A 19,514-nucleotide genomic window follows, 5' to 3' on the forward strand; every position below is an offset into this window, starting at 1 on the left:
ATACAAACTTACATAAGTGATTGCAATATTTGCCAACAAAGGAAATATGAAAGAAACCCCGTAGTAATTGAAATGAATCAAACCCCAACAGCAACGAGACCAACGAGATTCTTAAATACGCAAGGATCCCACAAAATACCAATCAATTTAAAAATCCCTTATGCAGTCATGGCTTATAACCATTATATACACTTAACGACAAAAAGAGAACCTATAGACGTAATTAACAGACATTTAAATTCTGAGGATGCAGAGATTTTGCAACAGAATCAAAAGGTATGTTAAAAATCACAAAAGACAAAAACAAGCAAATGTATTCAACAAACCAAAAAAAAGTAAGCGCACAAAATGAAACAATTTTGAACAACTCAAAACCGAAAATTCACTTGGACAATTTAAAACGGCTTTTACAAAATACCTATGATTTTCCTAATTAACCTTTATTATTTTCAATTCCCTTCAGATTACTTGTAATCCTCGGATCCTCGGAAATAAAAACACCCTAAAAATTCTAGATAACAATTTAAACATTATTACGATCCTAACCCGCTTATCAACGAGTTAATTGCACTACAAAGACATTTAGAAAAAGGTAAATTACTATTAAGTTGAACTGGAAAATTTATGAAAACTTAAGCTATATTTCTAATAATAGAATTACTCACATATTACGAATACCTGTAATTTCAATCAAAATTTTGATTACTTGATCATTTATGTCCAATAACAATTGGTGACTAAGAGCGATTAAAAACAGTGATTCCTAGAAGACATTAAAAAAAACAGTTGTCACAACGTATTTATTAGCAAACCCTGTCTTAAATTCTATCAGATGAACATCGATCGAACGACAAGATATTCACCAAGAAGATCTTTGCGAAATCAAATTCGCTACAAAACACAAATCATTCGTACAGCGATCAGAGGAACAAACGATTGAATATTTCCTTTCCAAGAAATAATCACATTAAATTGCCAAAACCGAGAGGTAATCCTACCTAATCAATATTCCTTCAGATTGTTATTTGAAATCAAGCTAAATTAAAATCCTAAATCAACAACAACGGATCAATTGTCCTCTTATTATAATTGGAGGAACCATAGTTAGCAAGAATCTTCATTCCCAGTGGATGCGACCGATAGAAGACCACCCTATCAACCCGACTTCCTCGTTAGCCCTCGAAGTTGAATTTTCGAAGGGAGGAATTATCTCGCCACTCCTGATGGGAACCATTTTAGATCTCTTAACGTATCAAGTTATACAATATGTCTCTTATTTAATGCTTCACTAAGGTATCGTCTCGGATTATCTAATTTCTGTCTTATATTAATGTGACTGTGAAGAATCATTAATCTACCTATTTGACTTCTACTTACTATTGTATACGTATTGTATTGTGAGATTTATTGTAGACTGACCGTCATCAATGCCTTACTTAAGTGGCTCCATATGTCCCTTAGACACTTGCAGTTCCATTACTTATTTTATTGATGTGACGGGACGACCATAAATATAATTAGAGCCTTCATATACAATAGAATTAGAATTTAAGTGAGCAAAAACTTGCATAGATGGTCATATACATATAACTATTACACTTGTTAATTATTCTTATTATTAGTTTAGCCCAAAAAAGTTTACTTTGATTTAATTAACACAAACAAGTGTAACTAGCGCCCTCTTTTAGCAATTTTAAATTAGAGTGCAAATTATGATTCCTCATGCCAAAAAACGTGAAATTGCCAATTTTCAAAGAGAATTTGTAAAAACAAAAAATTATTGGGAAAATCAAAATTTAAATTTAAACTTTGAACACCCCGTATCTCGGAAACTAGCAATATTTGCATAAGGCATGTTGAGCAAAATCATCATATTTTGAGGTCTAGAATCTACAATTCAGAGATTGGATATTCTTAATGAATCACCTTGTATAGTCTCACTATCCAACGAGAACAGTAGTCAGACTATTGAAACCACTTTATTTATTTATATTTTATGTTAATAAATAGTTTTTAAAAGTGAATTAAGTTATTTAACTAGTAGGCTGGGGGCCTACTACAAAATAAGCCCGGTGTGCCAGATCTTATCATGGCAAAAATATTTTTAAAAAATGTTCATTTTTTGAAAAATTCTTGATAATCTGCACTTACACGGATTGTCATGTTTTATATATCCTTTTATTGCAAATTTTATGTACTTTCTAAAAAACTTGGTGTGACAGCTCTCATCCTGGCAGAAATGTCTGTCACACCGACTTTTAATAATGACAGTTCATCAAATTTTGCTCTTATCGCGGAATTAGGTTTTTTGGTTCTAATCTCTCCCTTTTTACTTCTACTCATGAAATATCTCGGTGTGACAGCTCAAAATATCTGTCATACCACTTTGAATTATGGCTTCAACCCCTGAAAATCATGAGAATGATGCATACCGAAATAAATTAATACCAGGAAGGAAAGTAAAAGTCATAAAATTTTTTCAAATGTATTGGTGAAAACTATTATTTATTTATAAAATTAAACATTCCATTCATTCATAATTTGGTTAATTTCTATATATTAGTTACTCAATCAATACAGGAACAAGACAAATTAAAAATGATGGCCTTACGATAAAGTTATATACAAACATGATTTATTATTGAAATTAGAGACATAAATTTAGTCAGAATTATCTCTATCATCACATCCATAATATCTATTTCAAATTTGTTAAAAAAATTGACTATAATAGTGATGAAGCTATAGTTCTCAAAAACAATTTTATTATGCTTTCTAAAAATGAGACAAACTCGTCCAATTTCCCACCAGAAATCTATCAAATATCAACCAGAAATTGAATAATACAATGGTATTGTGAAAAATATATGTTGTAGTTTACAATTTAATCTAGGACAGAAATGCTGAAGAAAATCTACAAAGCGGTACTGGACTATCGTCCTCTGAAAGTGCGCGAGCTAGCAGATAGATTGTTCCAAAAAAAGTGGCATATTAATTGAAAATTATTACATGAGAAAGCTGTGCGCAAGATGTGTGCCGCGTCTGCTCAAAATGGAACAAAAACAGCGTCGTGAAATTGTTTCCATCGAGTGTTTGGCGATGTTTCACAGCCCAATTATTGCGCCGTTTCATAACCATAACTTGGGCATATCACACACGAAACAAAAGAACAATCAAAACAATGGACTAAAAAGTGAGAATTGATTCCAAAGAAGGCAAAGTCTAAGTATCATTGTCTACCGTGAGAAAGGAAAAATTATCAGCGGCAAGTACTATGCAAACTTATTGCAACGTTTGAGCGTTGAAATCAAGCAGTTTGCGTAAGAAGTGTTGTTTCATCAAGACAAAGCACCAGCTCACACATCCGTTGATGTAATGGCCAAAATTAATGAGTTACAGTTTTGAATTGCTACCTATTCGCTAGATTTAGCCCCCTCGAGTTATTTTATGTTTCCAGAATTGAAAAAATGGCACGCTGATCAAAGATGTTCTAAAAGTGGTAGCTAATGACTATTTTGAAAAACTTGGAGATTCTTATTATAAAAAGTGTATAGAACTAATTGAATATCGCTGGAAAAAGTGTGATGAAAGGAGATTACGTTCAAAAATAAATACATTTCTTCTCAAAATTTTTGTGTTTTCTTTGTTGGGCCGGGTACTACTGGAACAATCCTTGTAATAATAAATAATCTAATTATTTTCATGGTCGAATTAATTGAATGATTAGACTAAAGTTGAAATTTTCGACGTGTCAACATGCGAACTTCTTTTTCTTTGTTGCGATTTTCAATGAAACTTTTATATTATGAAATGCAACGATATGAAATTCATTTCCCATATTGTTCGTAACAGAGTCAGACGACCATAATTTCCGGGTCTTGGGGTTCCTTTACATTTCTTCAAGGGAAACCAAATTAAGCTTCCATTTATATATGAATTATATTCGTTGTTTTCACAATAAAAAACTCAGTTTTTGAATAAATAAAAGTTTTTTCTCCCAAATGAATATAGGATTTTTCAAAACACATTTCAATTATTTGAATTGGTTAATTCCTAGTAATCTATCAAACTTTTTTCCTAAAACAAATTAGTGAGTAGTTACTACGAACCCGCTCCAGTTATTAAATATTTTTCATCTATCGTAGGATCGTATTCGGTTGATGAGTTGAATCTGTAGATTAAATTAAAATAAAAAACCTGATATATTTCTTTATATATTGTCATGACATCAACTTGAACGTGAGTATTAAATTCCCTTGAATCTATTTTCACATTTCCTTGCGATATCTCCTACGATATTTAATTAAATCATATATTATTGGCGATTAGGGTAGTGTATTAAATATGAAAGATAACTAACGTATTTGAACTGGCTTACTGCTGCATAAGCTTACACAGCTTTGTAATTACTGCATTGTACGTGTCAAAATCGCCGTACTAAGATATTCTTAAAAAAATTAATACCTTTGTCCATTGTAGATCTATTAAAGAGAAATACATTGTATTGGTACAGAAGAGTAAAATAGCTCTCAATGACTCATTGGCCAACTAACCCACGTTGTAATGACTTGTTTTGGTGAGTTGTAGTGAACCCATGTGTTGAAGGTTACGAAAATGTATCAGAACTCGTCAATGTTGCGGATATAAGATGCCAAACACTTTGTGAAATTTGCCAAATGAATGCATTTTTTGTCGATTGTGTGCAAACGTAGCACTCATCTTCCGAAGTTATCATTCATGAAATATCTAGGGTTTCTACATTCTCTTGTACTTTCCAATCTCCGATCGGTCAATATCATATCGTAAATTTTTGTTTAGTTGTTTCAGACGTGGAGACCTAAACTAGATGTCTAAAATTTTTAGCATTGCATCACAATGATATTCAGTAAATCACAAAGATAATTTGTTAACAGTGAATGTCAAACACAAACGATATAACGCAACTTATTCAGATTATGACAGGGGTCGAATGACACATCCTATTTTAAGACGTTTAATTCATTCTCATTATTCCAAATTATATAATTCTAACAATGTTATGAATGTTCAATTGTGAATACAGGTTAAATGATTGATAATATTAATTACTGTATGAAAACTAGAATTTTGATCCTTTTGGAGCAGCTCATGGATTGCTGCCCAAAAATTTATTCTATTCATATACAGTTTTACAAATATCGACAAAGTAGATTGATTTGTGACCCTATAAGATTGTATAAGCTCGTCATCATCCTATTGTTCCTAGAAATACAGAGTTATCCTAACTTTTGAAGAAAATTATGGATTTTAGAGCTCAGCTATGGATTGAAATACCTGACAAAAACATTTGTGATCATGAACTCGTATACAGAAAATATTTTGCAAGTTATACAAAAAATTTGCTCAAATGTTGAGTATTTTACCTTCTGTACTCCAAATTCATAAAGCAAATGAAACTTATCATTATGAAAAGTTGTAACTTGTACGATATGAGAATGCAAGAATATTGGATAGATAATAAACAAAGAAAAAGTATTTTGTTCAATAAAATAACAAAACAAATGTTTTGATTTAATGATATCTGTTTCAACTTATCCTTTTTTTTTATTCCAGACATACTGCGGTAGATGTCGACCTGAAAAGCAAGCAAGTAGATCAAAGTAGCCAATTATCGGGAAATTTGAAGAAAATATACCCACCAAAAGATGTACTTCGAGCTCAAGACAACTATACACAATCTCTGAATAATGATGATAATAAGCTAATGATATCGGAAATTACTAAAATCACAAAAGATGCTGAACAAATGCGCACAGAAGAAAAAATTTCAAAAACTCCTAGGAAAGTCGAAGTTGCCCGAACAACCGACGTTAGCCGAACTACCATCGAAGTTGTCAAAAAACAAGTCCAAGGTGAAGTTGTTTTAGAACAAGTCGATAGTTGTCAAACGGATGACAAAGTTGAAAGACAAGTCGATATCCAATCAAGTGGAGAAAACCCACACTCAGAACTGAACGCACATATTTCCGACGGCAGTAGTAGTTGTCGATCCGAGCCGAGCATACCTGTGATAATTAATAACTCAGTGCCTTCCCTTAATTTGTCTGAGCATGCCTCTGCAAAGCACGTTCCAGTGCACGATCCAAATATATTGGTCCAATCTAAACCTGGTAAGTTATTTTCTTTCTCTCAACCTAAATACGAGTAAAAAGTGGCCCAGAATAGAGTATAATAATAGCTAGAGCGGACAATATGTTAAGAATGATGTACATATCTTTTATTAAGTGAATCATATGGTAGGTATTATACAAAGGGGTGAACTGTGAATCTTATGTTTCCAAATATCTACCAAAGTGTTTTTATTATCGAATTCATGTTTCGTAGTTATTAGGATAATCAATGTCATAGCATTACCTTTCTCTTACGAATATTAGATAGTTTAAGTAGGTAAGTATAAGATTATTACATTACATTTTTTCAATTATTTGAGAAAATTTCTTCCTCGATTCTTTTGTATGAGAAAGGTAATGGTAACTATAGGTATAGTGAAAATAATATGAGGACATTCTGATAACTCAATGGCATATTATGGGGAAAAATGTATCAACTACAAATTGGCAATAAAGTTTTTTTGACAAATATCAAATATTTTTCAGTTGTCCATTTTTTGGCTTACTCATATTTTCAACTACCTCGTACTTGGTCAAACACATAACAACAATAATTGACTGACGGTTTGAATATTGATTTCACGGAAACGTTTCTGTAATTATTTTTTTGACATTGATGTTTTATTATTGGTATTTGTTATTGTTTTTATTTACATTCTCAAAAGTTTTATTCCTTTTTCAATTTGAATTTAAATCAATAATTAGCAATTCCCTGGTTTGATGCAACAATTGCCAAAAGTGAGTGATTATTATCAACGTTTTTATTTTCTCGTTTTGTATGTTTTCACATTTCCTACACTGAAGATATAGGAAATAAAGGCGTTATTAATTAATTAGCACTATCGATCAATATTGGAAAAGTTAGGAACTATGTTTGGAACAATAATTGAACCTTGGCTATCATTAATGCATGCATTGCATTATTTAAAGAATTATAATGCTTTTTAGAGGTGCGAAATATTAGGAAAATAAAATGAAATGAGCTCAAGACATTCCAATCAAAAATATACACAAAAGGTAGAAGAAAACAAATTATATCTATATACAGGGTATTCATAAATTCATGCGACAAAATTCATGAAGTGATTGCTCTTAATAAATTAAGATCAGTCTTTTTTATAAAAAAGTTCCTCAGCCCACCCCTTTCGGAGATATTACCCTTAAAAGTGTTAACTAAAATTGAATTTTTATTTTCTGACTAAAATTGCAGTGAAGCTAGAAACTTGTGAAGGACTGCAAAACACTTCGACAATTTATTTACTGTATTTACTTAATGTTTATTCAACTTGTTGTTGATAGTTGTTGATAGTTACCAATCGAAGTCTACTTGTAAGTTTTTAAGTTGTTATTTTTGCGTGTTGTAACATGTATTCAAACGCTGGCCGACCTACATGTTGTATATAGTATGTTAGATAATAATTCTCCACAAGCTAGACGTCTTTATGCTGAAAAATACCCGCAAAGAATGACTCCTCATTCCGTATTTGCACGTGTTCTCAACCGCTTATTCGAAACTAAACTGGAATGTTGGAAAGAAATTGAACCAATACTGGTCGTTTCCGGATAGTTAGAAATATAATGGTAGAACAAGCAATTTTAGTTTTAGAAGAGCAACAGTTATATCCTTACCATATCCAACGCGTTTAATCTCTTGTTCCTAGTGATTTTCCTCAACGAGATACATTTTGTGAATGATTAACACAAGAAATGCGACAAAATCCTCAATTTCTATCTCTCCATGTATGGTTTACGGACGGGGCACATTTTTTAGAGTATCTGAAATTTTTATAGGTTAGATAAGGTTAGATTGTTGTGAATTATGTTAAACATCGTTTGAATAATTTATTAATGACATTTTTATATAAATTTTTTAGGTTATCGTTTGGAATGGAACTGAATATTTATTGGTTCGATTTTGAGTGACATTAAATAGGTTAATCGGTTGCCGATGGCTTTGAATCTCTTTTATAGAATATATATGTATATATATATATATATATATATATATATATATATATATATATATATATATATATATATATATATATATATATATATATTGTAGGTCAATAGACAAGTTGGGATTTTAGCTAATATCCCATCAGTTGGCTGATGCTGCGCCCCGGAGTATTAGCTAAATGCCGTACAATAGATTATTCGTCGAAAAATGACCAAGCGTTTGTTTATTCTCCTGGGACTTTGTAGATAATTTCATTGATCATGTCGTTTAATTTCTTACAAATCTACCCTGGTATCCGCCAGAAATGTTGCTTAAATGGTGTCCTGTATATAGTTGAGGATTCTTTAGTTGCAGATAATTTGCAATTCTATATGGGATTTACATACACACCAATAGCTAAAGTAGCACACTTTTCATTTCAGTAATTAATGAAACTACGCTCTTGAGAAATATGATTGGGACATAATTTAGACTGTACATATGATAGAATATAATTAATTTTGCCCTAACTCCGATTACAGATTCTGTAATACAGATTTGTCTTTTAAATTTAATATTAAGTCTACATAGTGCGGTCCATGAGTTCTTAACAAGCTTTACACAAAGTTTCAACTTGCTTAGAACTATTTTATTATATTAGAGCTCGAAAGGCTACTCTGGTGAGTTGTTTTGCAAAATGTCTCAAATTGAGTTTCGCGCTGTTATAAAATTGTTGACTAAAGGAGAGAGGTGACTCGTGTCCATCATTCTCAACAATTGAAAATTGGTTTAAACTGCTTCGCTGAAAAAAAAAATCATTAGAAGATGATCCGCAAACATTGAATTAGTGCAAGAAGTGAAGGATAGAAGAGATAGAAATTGTCCGGTGACTAAAAAACAAAAGAAACTGTAGCACAGACAAAACGAGTGTTCTGAGGATCCCACATGAGTATTTTAATATGATAAAGATCAGTAAGTTAAGGGGTAAAAGTTGAGAGGATGAAAGATTATGATTCTAAAGATGCATCATATTTTTATAGTGATATGAAGGTTTTAATCAGACTTTCTGAAGAGTTAGGGAAAATCAAGTGACAATATGTCAGTTCTTTCATTTGTGACCATTCTTTCTATGTTTTTTTTTATCTTCGATGGTATGTAACAATTCACACCAGTCAGATGCACCTGAAAGTGCCCACTGTATAAGAAGTTATCTAAGAGAGGATCATCAAACATCACAAAACTACAGAAACCCCCACCCAAATCCACTTCTAGAGGAGTTGTTAACGCCACGAAACGCGAAAAGACTGAAACAAGTTGTCCATTAGACCGAATATGAGGTATAAGAGGTTGTATCGCCAAGACATTATAGATGTTAGTTTATCTAACACTCGCGAGCAAATTTACCCATAGAATGTATAAAATATTGTGATTGTTAATAAAAAAATTTCAAACCAATGTTTCGGAGCTTATAAGTAAAATATGTCACTTCGCCGTTGATATAACAGCACTCTAAGAAAAGTAGTTTTCACATATTTTACAAAAGCTGCGAAATGCCTATCTATTCATCAAATACTGTAGTCCGTAGCTTTTTTTGCTCGCATAAACCGGTGCTTGAATAAATATTAATCATTGATTGTACAAAATTTCTTGAAATTTCACTTTCAAATAGATTAGAATGAACTGCGATTGAATGATTCTCAGCTATTTTATTTTTAAATACAGGGTCCTTCACAACGAACTGAATCGATATGCATATGGGAAAGTACTAGGACTAGTGTTCTGAAAATTTTCTTGCTTGGGTTTTCGGAAATGCTCATTCCAGCTACAATAATTTCAGTTTTCTGAAACTACGCAAAATTTCAATATAACTTTCATATGAGGCATCGTATGCCTAAAGTCCACCATTTTTTAATTATTTCACATTTTCGAAATTTTTGAACATATGCAGCCTAACACTAAAAAAATTATATTTAAGTTTAAGTGAGTCAGGTCTAATATTTTTTGGATTTGGACAAATGACACATACAGCTTTCAAAATCTGTGAAAACCTTGACAAACATTTATACAGGGTGTTCAGAAAATGATGCCTGATTTCGCTGTCTAAGAACTTGATTTTTTCAAATAGCACCCTCTCCATTTTTCTCTTTATCATTGGATTCTACGCTTTAAATTAAGGAGACTTCGTTAGTAAATTCATATATCTCAAATTAACGGTTTATGTAGAAACTTGAAAAAACTGAAATCTGCATGGTTTTTATTGTCACCTGCCGATGGCGAACAACGAATAACCAAATTTAACGTATCAAAAAATAAAATACTTCAGTCAATTAAAAAATATTTAAAAACACTAGACTAAGAGGAGAACAATAGAACCAAAAATTAAACTAAAGTACTGAGTGGCTTTCCGAATTTATTGCGGTGAAAGAGTTCGAAAAATAGAAAAAATTCTAATGGGGTGATATCCGCTGAACGGGGTCTTCAAAATGAGTCTGTAAGTTATTTATAAGCGCACTACCGTGTGGTAGGGCTCCGTCGTGCGGATACCAATGATGATTCCAATTCAAATTTAGTGGGCGTAAATAATTTTCTAATATTTCTAGATATATGTTACATGAAATAAACAAAAATTTTAAGTAAAATTCACCCTTAAATTTAAATAGTAAGATTACCATTCAAATGTTCGTCATAAATATGTACCACCAGCATACTGTCGTTTTTTATCAAAAACATTGAAATTCCAGAACCCTTGAAACTGTCTTTCACGCAACATGAGAGGATTAGTATCACTGCAATAATGGGAGTTACGCGGGTTAAATATTCCATTCTTCTGAATTTTACACTCATCTGTCCAAATTAAGTTTTGTAAAAAATTTTGGTTTTCCTGAGTATTAATTAACATGAATTCACCAAAAGCAATTCTTCTTTGATCGTCACCTGGGCTTAAATTTTGTACTAACGTGATTGAATACTGGTGGAACTTGTGTTTTTTAAGAATCCTGTGAATACTTATGTCTGGTATTCCCAAATCTCTTTCTGCGTCGGTTAATGAATTTTCAGTATCCTAAAACTGTAATTTCATTGGTTTCATTGTCTACGACAGGTTCAATTTGCTGCACGGTACAACAAACTGACCGTGGGTTTAACAATCATGAATGAGCCGCGTAAGTGTAGGTGGGCCGTGGTTTATCCGGATATCGCAAACGTAAGGCTCATTTAATAACCCTATCACATTCCCCGTATATTACCAGCAAATTGAAATAATCTCCAATAATAAATCCTAAACGGGAAATGATGAACACTTTTGCAATGTTTGTTGATATGTCGCTCCAGACAACCGACAATTAAAAACCAAAAAAATTTCAGTTTTTTCAAGTTTCTACAAAAACCGTCAATTTGAGATATATGAATTTACTAACGAAGTCTCCTTAATTTAAAGCGTAGAATCCAATGGAAAAGAGGGGATTGCCAATTGAGAAAATTAAGTTTTCGAAGTTTTTAGATAACGAAATTCGGCACCATTTTCTGAACACCCTATATAAATTTTTGTCAGGGTTTATGTGAAATAAATAAAAAATAGTGGACTTTGCGTATACTGATATTATATTGAAATTTGGCGTAGATTCCAAAAACTTGATAAAAATCATAGCATTCCGTTTAAAATAACGAAGTTTGGGTCTACTTCCGGTATAACTGGTAGTTTCAGAAAAGTGAAATTATTTTAACTGAAACGAGCAGTTCGGAAAACCCACGCAAGCAAATTTTCAGAACACTAATTGCAGTACTTTCCCATATACATATCGATTCAACTCGTCGCGAAGGACCTTGTACATTGTCTCTCATAATTATATGATCCTCCACAAAATGAAAGTTGGTCGGTAATATACCTTTGAGCATATCTCTCACCTTGTCGACGCCATACCCTGATCCTGTCTTCTATTGTCAGACAAAATTCAACCTTGCAATCCGATGTTTACGAGAAAATACAGTCAAGTAGTTCTCGTTCGAAAAGATAATCCAACTGCCTGAAGTTGCTTCCTCACTTTTCACTTACTACGTTGTCATTTTCCAGTTCTATATGATTTCGAAAGTAAACTACCGTTACTGTTCGGTTTCTCATAGCATTAGTTATAAGAGAGCTGTCATCTCTAGCTATTATACTTTTCCTTGATCCCGAATTTCCACAATTATAGAATTGTATAGTAGCTATTTTAACTGGTTATTCTAATTAAAAATCGCAATACTTGGTATAAAAGTTCAGATATAATTGTAATATAACATGAAACTAAATTTTTAATGATTTATTAGAATTGATCAAGGGATATATAAATATCAAACACGTGTGAAGTAATCAATATTCAAAATATATATTAGAAGACATTAGATAATAGCAGTCATCCTTTTTGTAGTACATATTAATAATATATTATTGAAAAAACTTTTTTAAAAACCACAGTTTATAAAATTTTAAAAGTACACTAAAAAGTAAAAGGTAAGGACAGGACAGGGGTTTTGTTGGACAAAGTTGGTAATATAATTATTATTACAACCAAAAAATTTATATACAATTTAAACTTCCACACATTTGGTATTGTTGTGATGAATTTTCATTTTTTTTTCAATTCTATTATAACCTACATACGTACCAAACTTGTCCGCCACGACCCCTATACAGTCTCCCTTTTTATTTGTGCCTTTTTAAACCTTTATAAAGTGTGCGTTTTGAGAAATTTTTTTTATAATATATTATTTTTGACTTTTTATTCTTGTAATTGTATAAGTAAAATTTTGTAATCAAATTGCTAAAAGATAGACGCTATGGACTATCAGTGAACCTTACCTTTTAGAGTACAATCCGAGAAAACAATATCAATTTGGTCTTGTCTTATCCGCATGAAAACGCTACACAATTGATATTTAACAATTGGTCAAGACCTTTTATCTTTACACATTCAAAATCTTTCCATTTCAGCTAACGCTTCGTTGTTGCATGGTTTCTTTTCCGTTAGGTTTGAGCAATCTAGTTCTTGTATTCGTAATACATCTAGTAGATTGGTTAACGGGAAGGTAGTTAAATATTGATTACAAAATTTGTACCATACAAACAAACAGTGTTAGCTGAATAAAGCGGTATCTCTATTTTATGTTTTCGACCACAAGCTTAAAACTTGAAAAGAATACACACTAGTATCTCACGGTTATAAAAAGAGATAAAGGTAATTGTTTTACCGCAATATAGTTATAGATATTCACCATATCCCAGCAAGGGAGAAAATATGGAGGTCAGAGGCTTAAAAGACTATGTAAACAACATTATTAAAACATCAATTGCCGTTTTCACGGAAACAATTGACAATGCAAATGAATATCGTCAGTGAAACCATCATTTACAACTTAAGTATGTCATCTGAAATATTTTGTTGGGTCTTGTAATCAATAACTAGACACAAATTTGTTATTCAGTAGTTGTGTGTAAACTTCTAATTAATTCAGCTACTGTACAGAATCACTCAAGTCCAATCTGTCCAATTCAATCTGAAATTGATGTTTTCCATAGACGCGATTGTGGGAGAAGTTCTGGATCAGTTCAATCTGAAACTTAGATCGGCTCGTGGTCTGTTGGAAATGCATATTTTGATGGATACGATGGAGTCGCAAGGTTTTGAGGACTATGTTTAATTGCAAAATTTAAGACGTTTTTTCCATTTGGCATTAACTTGTACGATGTTATTGAACCTTTTGAGGCATTCAAGATAGTTTATCCATTGGATATTATAAGTCTCTCACAATTCTAGATTATCCGCAGGATCAATTGAAGCAGTTTATATTCATAATACGCGGAACTGAATTAATAACAAGAAAAGATGATACGAAGAACCAGCTATTAAAGCGTTTCATCAAAGATTCTTTTAAAGGTGAGCCCCAGTTTATCCAAATTCGTATCCAGATGGGATGAGGATTTAATACTTAGTAAAATGTTAAATTTTTAAATTGAAATTTCCGGTGAGACTGTCCACAACTAATGCCGAGGACTCTTTTCACTCACCTGAACTTTGAAACAATACTTAAAAGTGACAGATAGTCATCGAGGGATTCGACATTGCATGTTTCTTAAAATAAACCGCATATAGCATTAAGAAGTGGAACGATCAGATATACGAGTAAGAGATTATTTTATGACTATTGATGATAAGTTGAATGTTATTGTTTTCATCAAAACATTCTTTATATCAAAACACTAACAGCTGTTCAAAATAGTAGGAATATCGTTGAGTTTATTTTTCTGCTTCATTTAAATAAATAATATTATACAACAGCGGAATGTTGACAGCTATATTTGAATCTCAAGGTACGAGACACGAGAATAATTGAAGGAACTCGCGACGAGGTTGGATCTCCATTATTTATAAGTCTCACACGAGACATCCACTCCTATACGAGGTAGAACTAAAAACCAGTAATATATCAAAAAAAGAAGTGAATAAACTTTAACACAAAATTTTATTATCGACCTTCACCTTAACCTTTTCACTGCTAGTATGACTTTATCAATCATTTCTGAAATCCATTAGAATGGGTTTACGGGACGCATGGATAGTCCGCAAGCACAGAACATTCGTCTGGACCTACTAAAATGAGACAAAGCAGGGAAAGATTCACTGGCCCGACTATAGAAGGGCGTCGCAGTGAAAAGGTTTTAATACGCATTCGAATCTATATAACTATCTCTTTGTCACTTCCACTATTCAAGGAATTAATTGATTTCCACTTCACCACCATCATGGGTTTCTCTGGTGTGCGACATCTTAGGAAAAGTCACATAAGGCGATATTGGTACTATGAGGTTGATGTGGCATCGTCGAAAAGGCAACTGTGAAACTATGCAACTATGTACAATCCATGAAAAATGGAAAGAGGAATTGTCGTGCAGCATGCTATGACGCTGGAAACGCTTGTCCCCTTAACTATTCTTCGACACTCAGCTTAACGTTGACGATCTATACTATATTCTTTTTACCACTCCGAATGGGAAGTTTTCTAAATAAAATTTTTGATCATTGATTGATTCTTGTGCTGAGTCACTGTAGATTTCAAAAAAGTGAAGTTGGATGGAGTCACTTTTGCGATTGGCAACTTTGATATCCACTCACTGCACAATTGATTGAAGTTTATTTGAAAATTTGTTCAGTTGATTTCACTATTAAATAATTAACCCTATCAAGCAATCAATTCTTACCGTTTTTTTCTCGAAAACTGTTAATTCGTCGTTGAAACTTGGCCATAACGTTTCCTTAGCTAGATCTAATCTCCAATTTTCTTCGATATTTGGAAATTAGTAGTGATGTAGATGGGGATCCACCAGATCCAGCGAAATTTCAAAAGAGGTCTATGAAACAAAAAAGTTTGGGAACCAATAGATTAAAGGAAGTAGCGTAGTAGTTTGAGAGAGTCAATATAGGACGAAGTATTAGAATTATTATTATATACCATCACGTGCTTCTTATGAGATAATAAAATTTGATTATCCTCACCAGCGCTTTCTGTCCTTTTTTTCGCAATCCTTCACTATCGAAATCTCTTAAAATTCATTTCTTTTTAGAAAAATTCATAGAAATTTTGTTGATCTTGTACACTTTCTTTCAATAATGTAATCGGATACTATGTGGTGGCCGCTAGAGTAGCTGGACTACATATAAAGTTTAACTGACTTTAATAAAATCGAGAATATAAATCCGTAAATGTTGCCTCGGCACGATCGACAATCTTTGCTGCTTGTTCGATGAATTACTACCGATACCGACCGAATTCTAGGAAATCGATGCAATGTTTCGCAAATGCATTTAACTTCACCTTAGTTTTACTCAGTTTATGTACGGGTCCTATCTCAATGAACTTTCTTCATCAAAATTACAGTTCTTCCAATATCAATTGCAGATTGTAAAAACCCGTGCCGACAATTTTGTTTGATCTATCTACAAAGGCGTAATTACCTCATTTTATAGATTCATTATTTTTACAAATCCTTTGAAAATATGTATATCTTATGCAAGAAAGGCAATCGAATAATTATAAATTCGACGGCATTATATGCCGTTATTTAGATAGATGCACTAATTGTAGTCCTACTTGGAACTTGGAAAAAAATTATTATTATACCTCGTTAGCTACAACTGGATATCAAATTATATAACGTAAATAGACGAATAAAATGTACCTGTTTGTAAGGTAGTTTGGTTTAAACAGAGTACCAGATGTGAACTAAGCCCTTTTTGTACCCCATTCGTGGAAAACAATCGTGAGATGGTGTAATTCAGGTATTGTAGTAGTGATAACATAAACAGTGTGTTCAGTATTAATATCATCAAGGGTTCCAGAGAAAATCCAACTTAGTTAAGAACATTTGACTAATTCTGATCCCAAATTAAAAACAAAATAATTGTACTTAAGCTGCCACCATATCATTGTGAATTGAACTCTAGAATTGATTTTGGCTTAAGTAAAAAATGAAGTGGCATTCAAAAATACTACCTCTGAACTAAAAGATGTATAGGATATTTCAAGGCAAGCTTTAGAAAAAGTGACAAACATTTACTGGCAAAAATTATTTTGCACATCTCATGAAAAAAAAAGATTAAATGATCAGGTTAGATAGGATTGTGTATGATATTATAAAACCGATAATCGTTTCTTTCTCTAGTGATGACAGTGAGACAGATTATCAGTAAATAATTATTCATAACTTTATATAAATTTATTTAGTGTTTCTTGAGTTAACAAATAATATATAATGTAATTAATATTTGTGAAATACTGCTCTCTGTTTATTTGTTACAAATAATGTTTTAAGTACTGAAATTACTGCTTTCAGAATGAGGATTAACTATAATCTTGCTATGAAATAATCTAAATAGGAAATCTATGTAGGAAGTAATGACAAATACATTATTCTGCTGACATAAAGATTTTTCTGATTATTTATTAATAGATTAAATTAATTAATAGAATAAAAAAATATTTGTTGCATTTTTGAATCAAATGAGCTCTTGTACTTGCAATGAAACATTTTCTTATATTTCATAATCTACCAATTAATCATTCAACTTATCTTCATTTCTCATATAGCTCAATTTTCTAAAAACAAACATTCTCTGCTCTCTGATAAAGACAATTTTAACCTATTGTAGTTCCTTCATTCTGAATTATTTACATTGGATCTGAAAACTCATCATTGTTTTAAAATTTCATCAATGATACAAAACTTTGCATAATTTTATGTGCCACCAAATTTGACATCTGTTATTAACTTACTTACAAATGTAGTCACCTAACTTGAAATTCTTAATAGATTTAATTTTACAATTCGTGGACTTTTTTTTCGTTTCCAATAATATACATTCGCTCTTTTACCGTGTGCCTTTTAGGTTGATTATTATTTTGTTTGACATTTAATAATTTCTAGACTATATAATTTTTGGATTCAGGTTTCATCAAATGGTCTTCCTAGTTTAAAGATAGAGTATAGTCGACAATGATTTTGTTAGGTTAGGTTTTCTCTCCTTCTCCTTCCGCAGGATTTCTTCTTGAATTTTTATTAATTTCACTGATAGTTTTTGCATGGAATTATGACCAGCTTCAAGCGGTTTCAATATGATCATGAGACTTGTTATTTTATCAACAACGCTAACAATTATTCATCAAAAATTGAGGGAATAGGTATTTTTGATTTCTATAACACCTAAATGGATCTAGAAGAATCTGCAAATATTGCTTGTCTGTCGCTGTTGTCAGGAGAATCAAGGAAGAGGTTTGAAGCAACGTAACAATACTTGAAGAAATGGTGCCAATACAAAGAAACTAGAAAACATTTATCCAAATTGTATAAATAATATTCATATTCATATCTATTAATATTATTCCATGCTTATAAATAATTTTTTATTTGACTTTATCAAGGAAATAACAAAAGTTATTTCGTATGATTCTACTTAGTTGGAATTTATTAGTTTAGAGTAGTTTTTAAGTAAATGAGACATAAGTTATAAGTGACTTACATCCCGTCGTCAAGTTGACATAAAACTTGTGAAGGGAATCGATACCTTACGACCTTCCAAACATTGTTTCAATGCGTTGTTTATATATAGTGAGGAGACAAATGCATAGTATTATAAATTTTATTGTTCCGCTCGCAACATAGATTAAGAAAATAAATTAGTAGAAAGTAAACAGATACTTACCACATCGTAACAAAATAACGGAGATGTGATATGGGTCACTTTCGTACCGTGAAATATAACACGACAAAATAATAAATGGAATTGTCTGCTTGGTTTTTTTGTTATATCAAGAATTTTCAATTTACACTACACAATCCATCGTTTATAATTACCATAATAACAAAAATTAAAAAAAAAATCTATTTGGCTATTCATGAAAAAATGTAAATCGAGCTAGTATCTTTTTCAATGCAGGATTCCTCCTGAAAATATATTGTCCAACTTGGATATCTCAGGAGACATATAAAGAACTCAATTATTTGTAATTCGGTTCGGTCGTTCAGGAGTTTGGAAGTTAAAGTTTAGTTCAGTCTCACTTGAAAATTAAGTAATTAAATAGTAAAGCCTATGGTTTGCTTATGATTCACTTTCTCCCCATCGAGAGAAAATATTTCAAAAAATTAGCATCAAGAAATATGTTTCATCATTTGGCTTGCATTCATTTTGAGTTTAACACATTTTCCTCTTGTAAATTTTTGTTTGTCGACATGTATTTGTTTTAGATTTGGATAGATGATTGTTTGTATATTCTATATTTTATTTTCATTTAGTAGACTTCACTCTTATAAATTGTGTATGATGTTCCAACAATCTTATTTCAGTTTTTATATTTGAATTGAAACCAGTAATTTATTACTGGTTTCTCATTTGCTTGTGGTATGTATTTTCTCAATGGAAATTTAAAATTTCTCAATTTTTTTCTATTTTCTCTCAATTAATATTCATGATTACGGTTAAATATATCACAAATATCTTGGATTCATTATCACAATCTCCTAACGGTTTTTCATTTTTTCAAATATGTTCGTCGCTTTCTAAATTTAGCCAATTTTTCTCTTCTTCTAATTTTTTTTTCTGTTATCTCCACAAAATTCACATTCCAAAGGCTTCCATTTTATGATGAGTGCTGTTTTAAATGCTCAGGTCTTGATACTGCACTGTACAGATACTACCTTTGAGGCTAATACTCAAGTTCTTGTCTGCCTCTCCTGTTTTAAAAAGCTGGTTCCGATTCTTTCTGATCCGGATTTCATTCTTTATTACCTTACTATTTTGTGTGCTTCATTTGATGCTTTCCTCATTAATATCTGTATAGTGCGATCCATGCGTTCTTGGCTTCATGTACTAAATAGACTTACTGCTTCAATCCATTTT

The 19,514-nt window shown here is 31.7% G+C and overlaps 1 protein-coding gene across 4 annotated transcripts in view; it reads left to right on the top strand.

Moving 5' to 3' along the window:
- Window positions 1-19,514, top strand: part of LOC130897564 (calcium/calmodulin-dependent protein kinase kinase 1) — a 509,686-nt gene that overhangs the window by 347,812 nt on the left and 142,360 nt on the right. For all 4 annotated transcript variants that reach the window (XM_057806493.1, XM_057806492.1, XM_057806494.1 and 1 more), the window contains one exon: window positions 5,593-6,149. In XM_057806493.1, the coding sequence (XP_057662476.1) occupies window positions 5,593-6,149 (557 nt within the window). The remainder of the gene's footprint in view (window positions 1-5,592; window positions 6,150-19,514) is intronic.

The sequence above is a fragment of the Diorhabda carinulata genome, chromosome 8 (genome assembly GCF_026250575.1).
Source record: "Diorhabda carinulata isolate Delta chromosome 8, icDioCari1.1, whole genome shotgun sequence".
Taxonomy (NCBI): Eukaryota; Metazoa; Arthropoda; class Insecta; order Coleoptera; family Chrysomelidae; genus Diorhabda; species Diorhabda carinulata.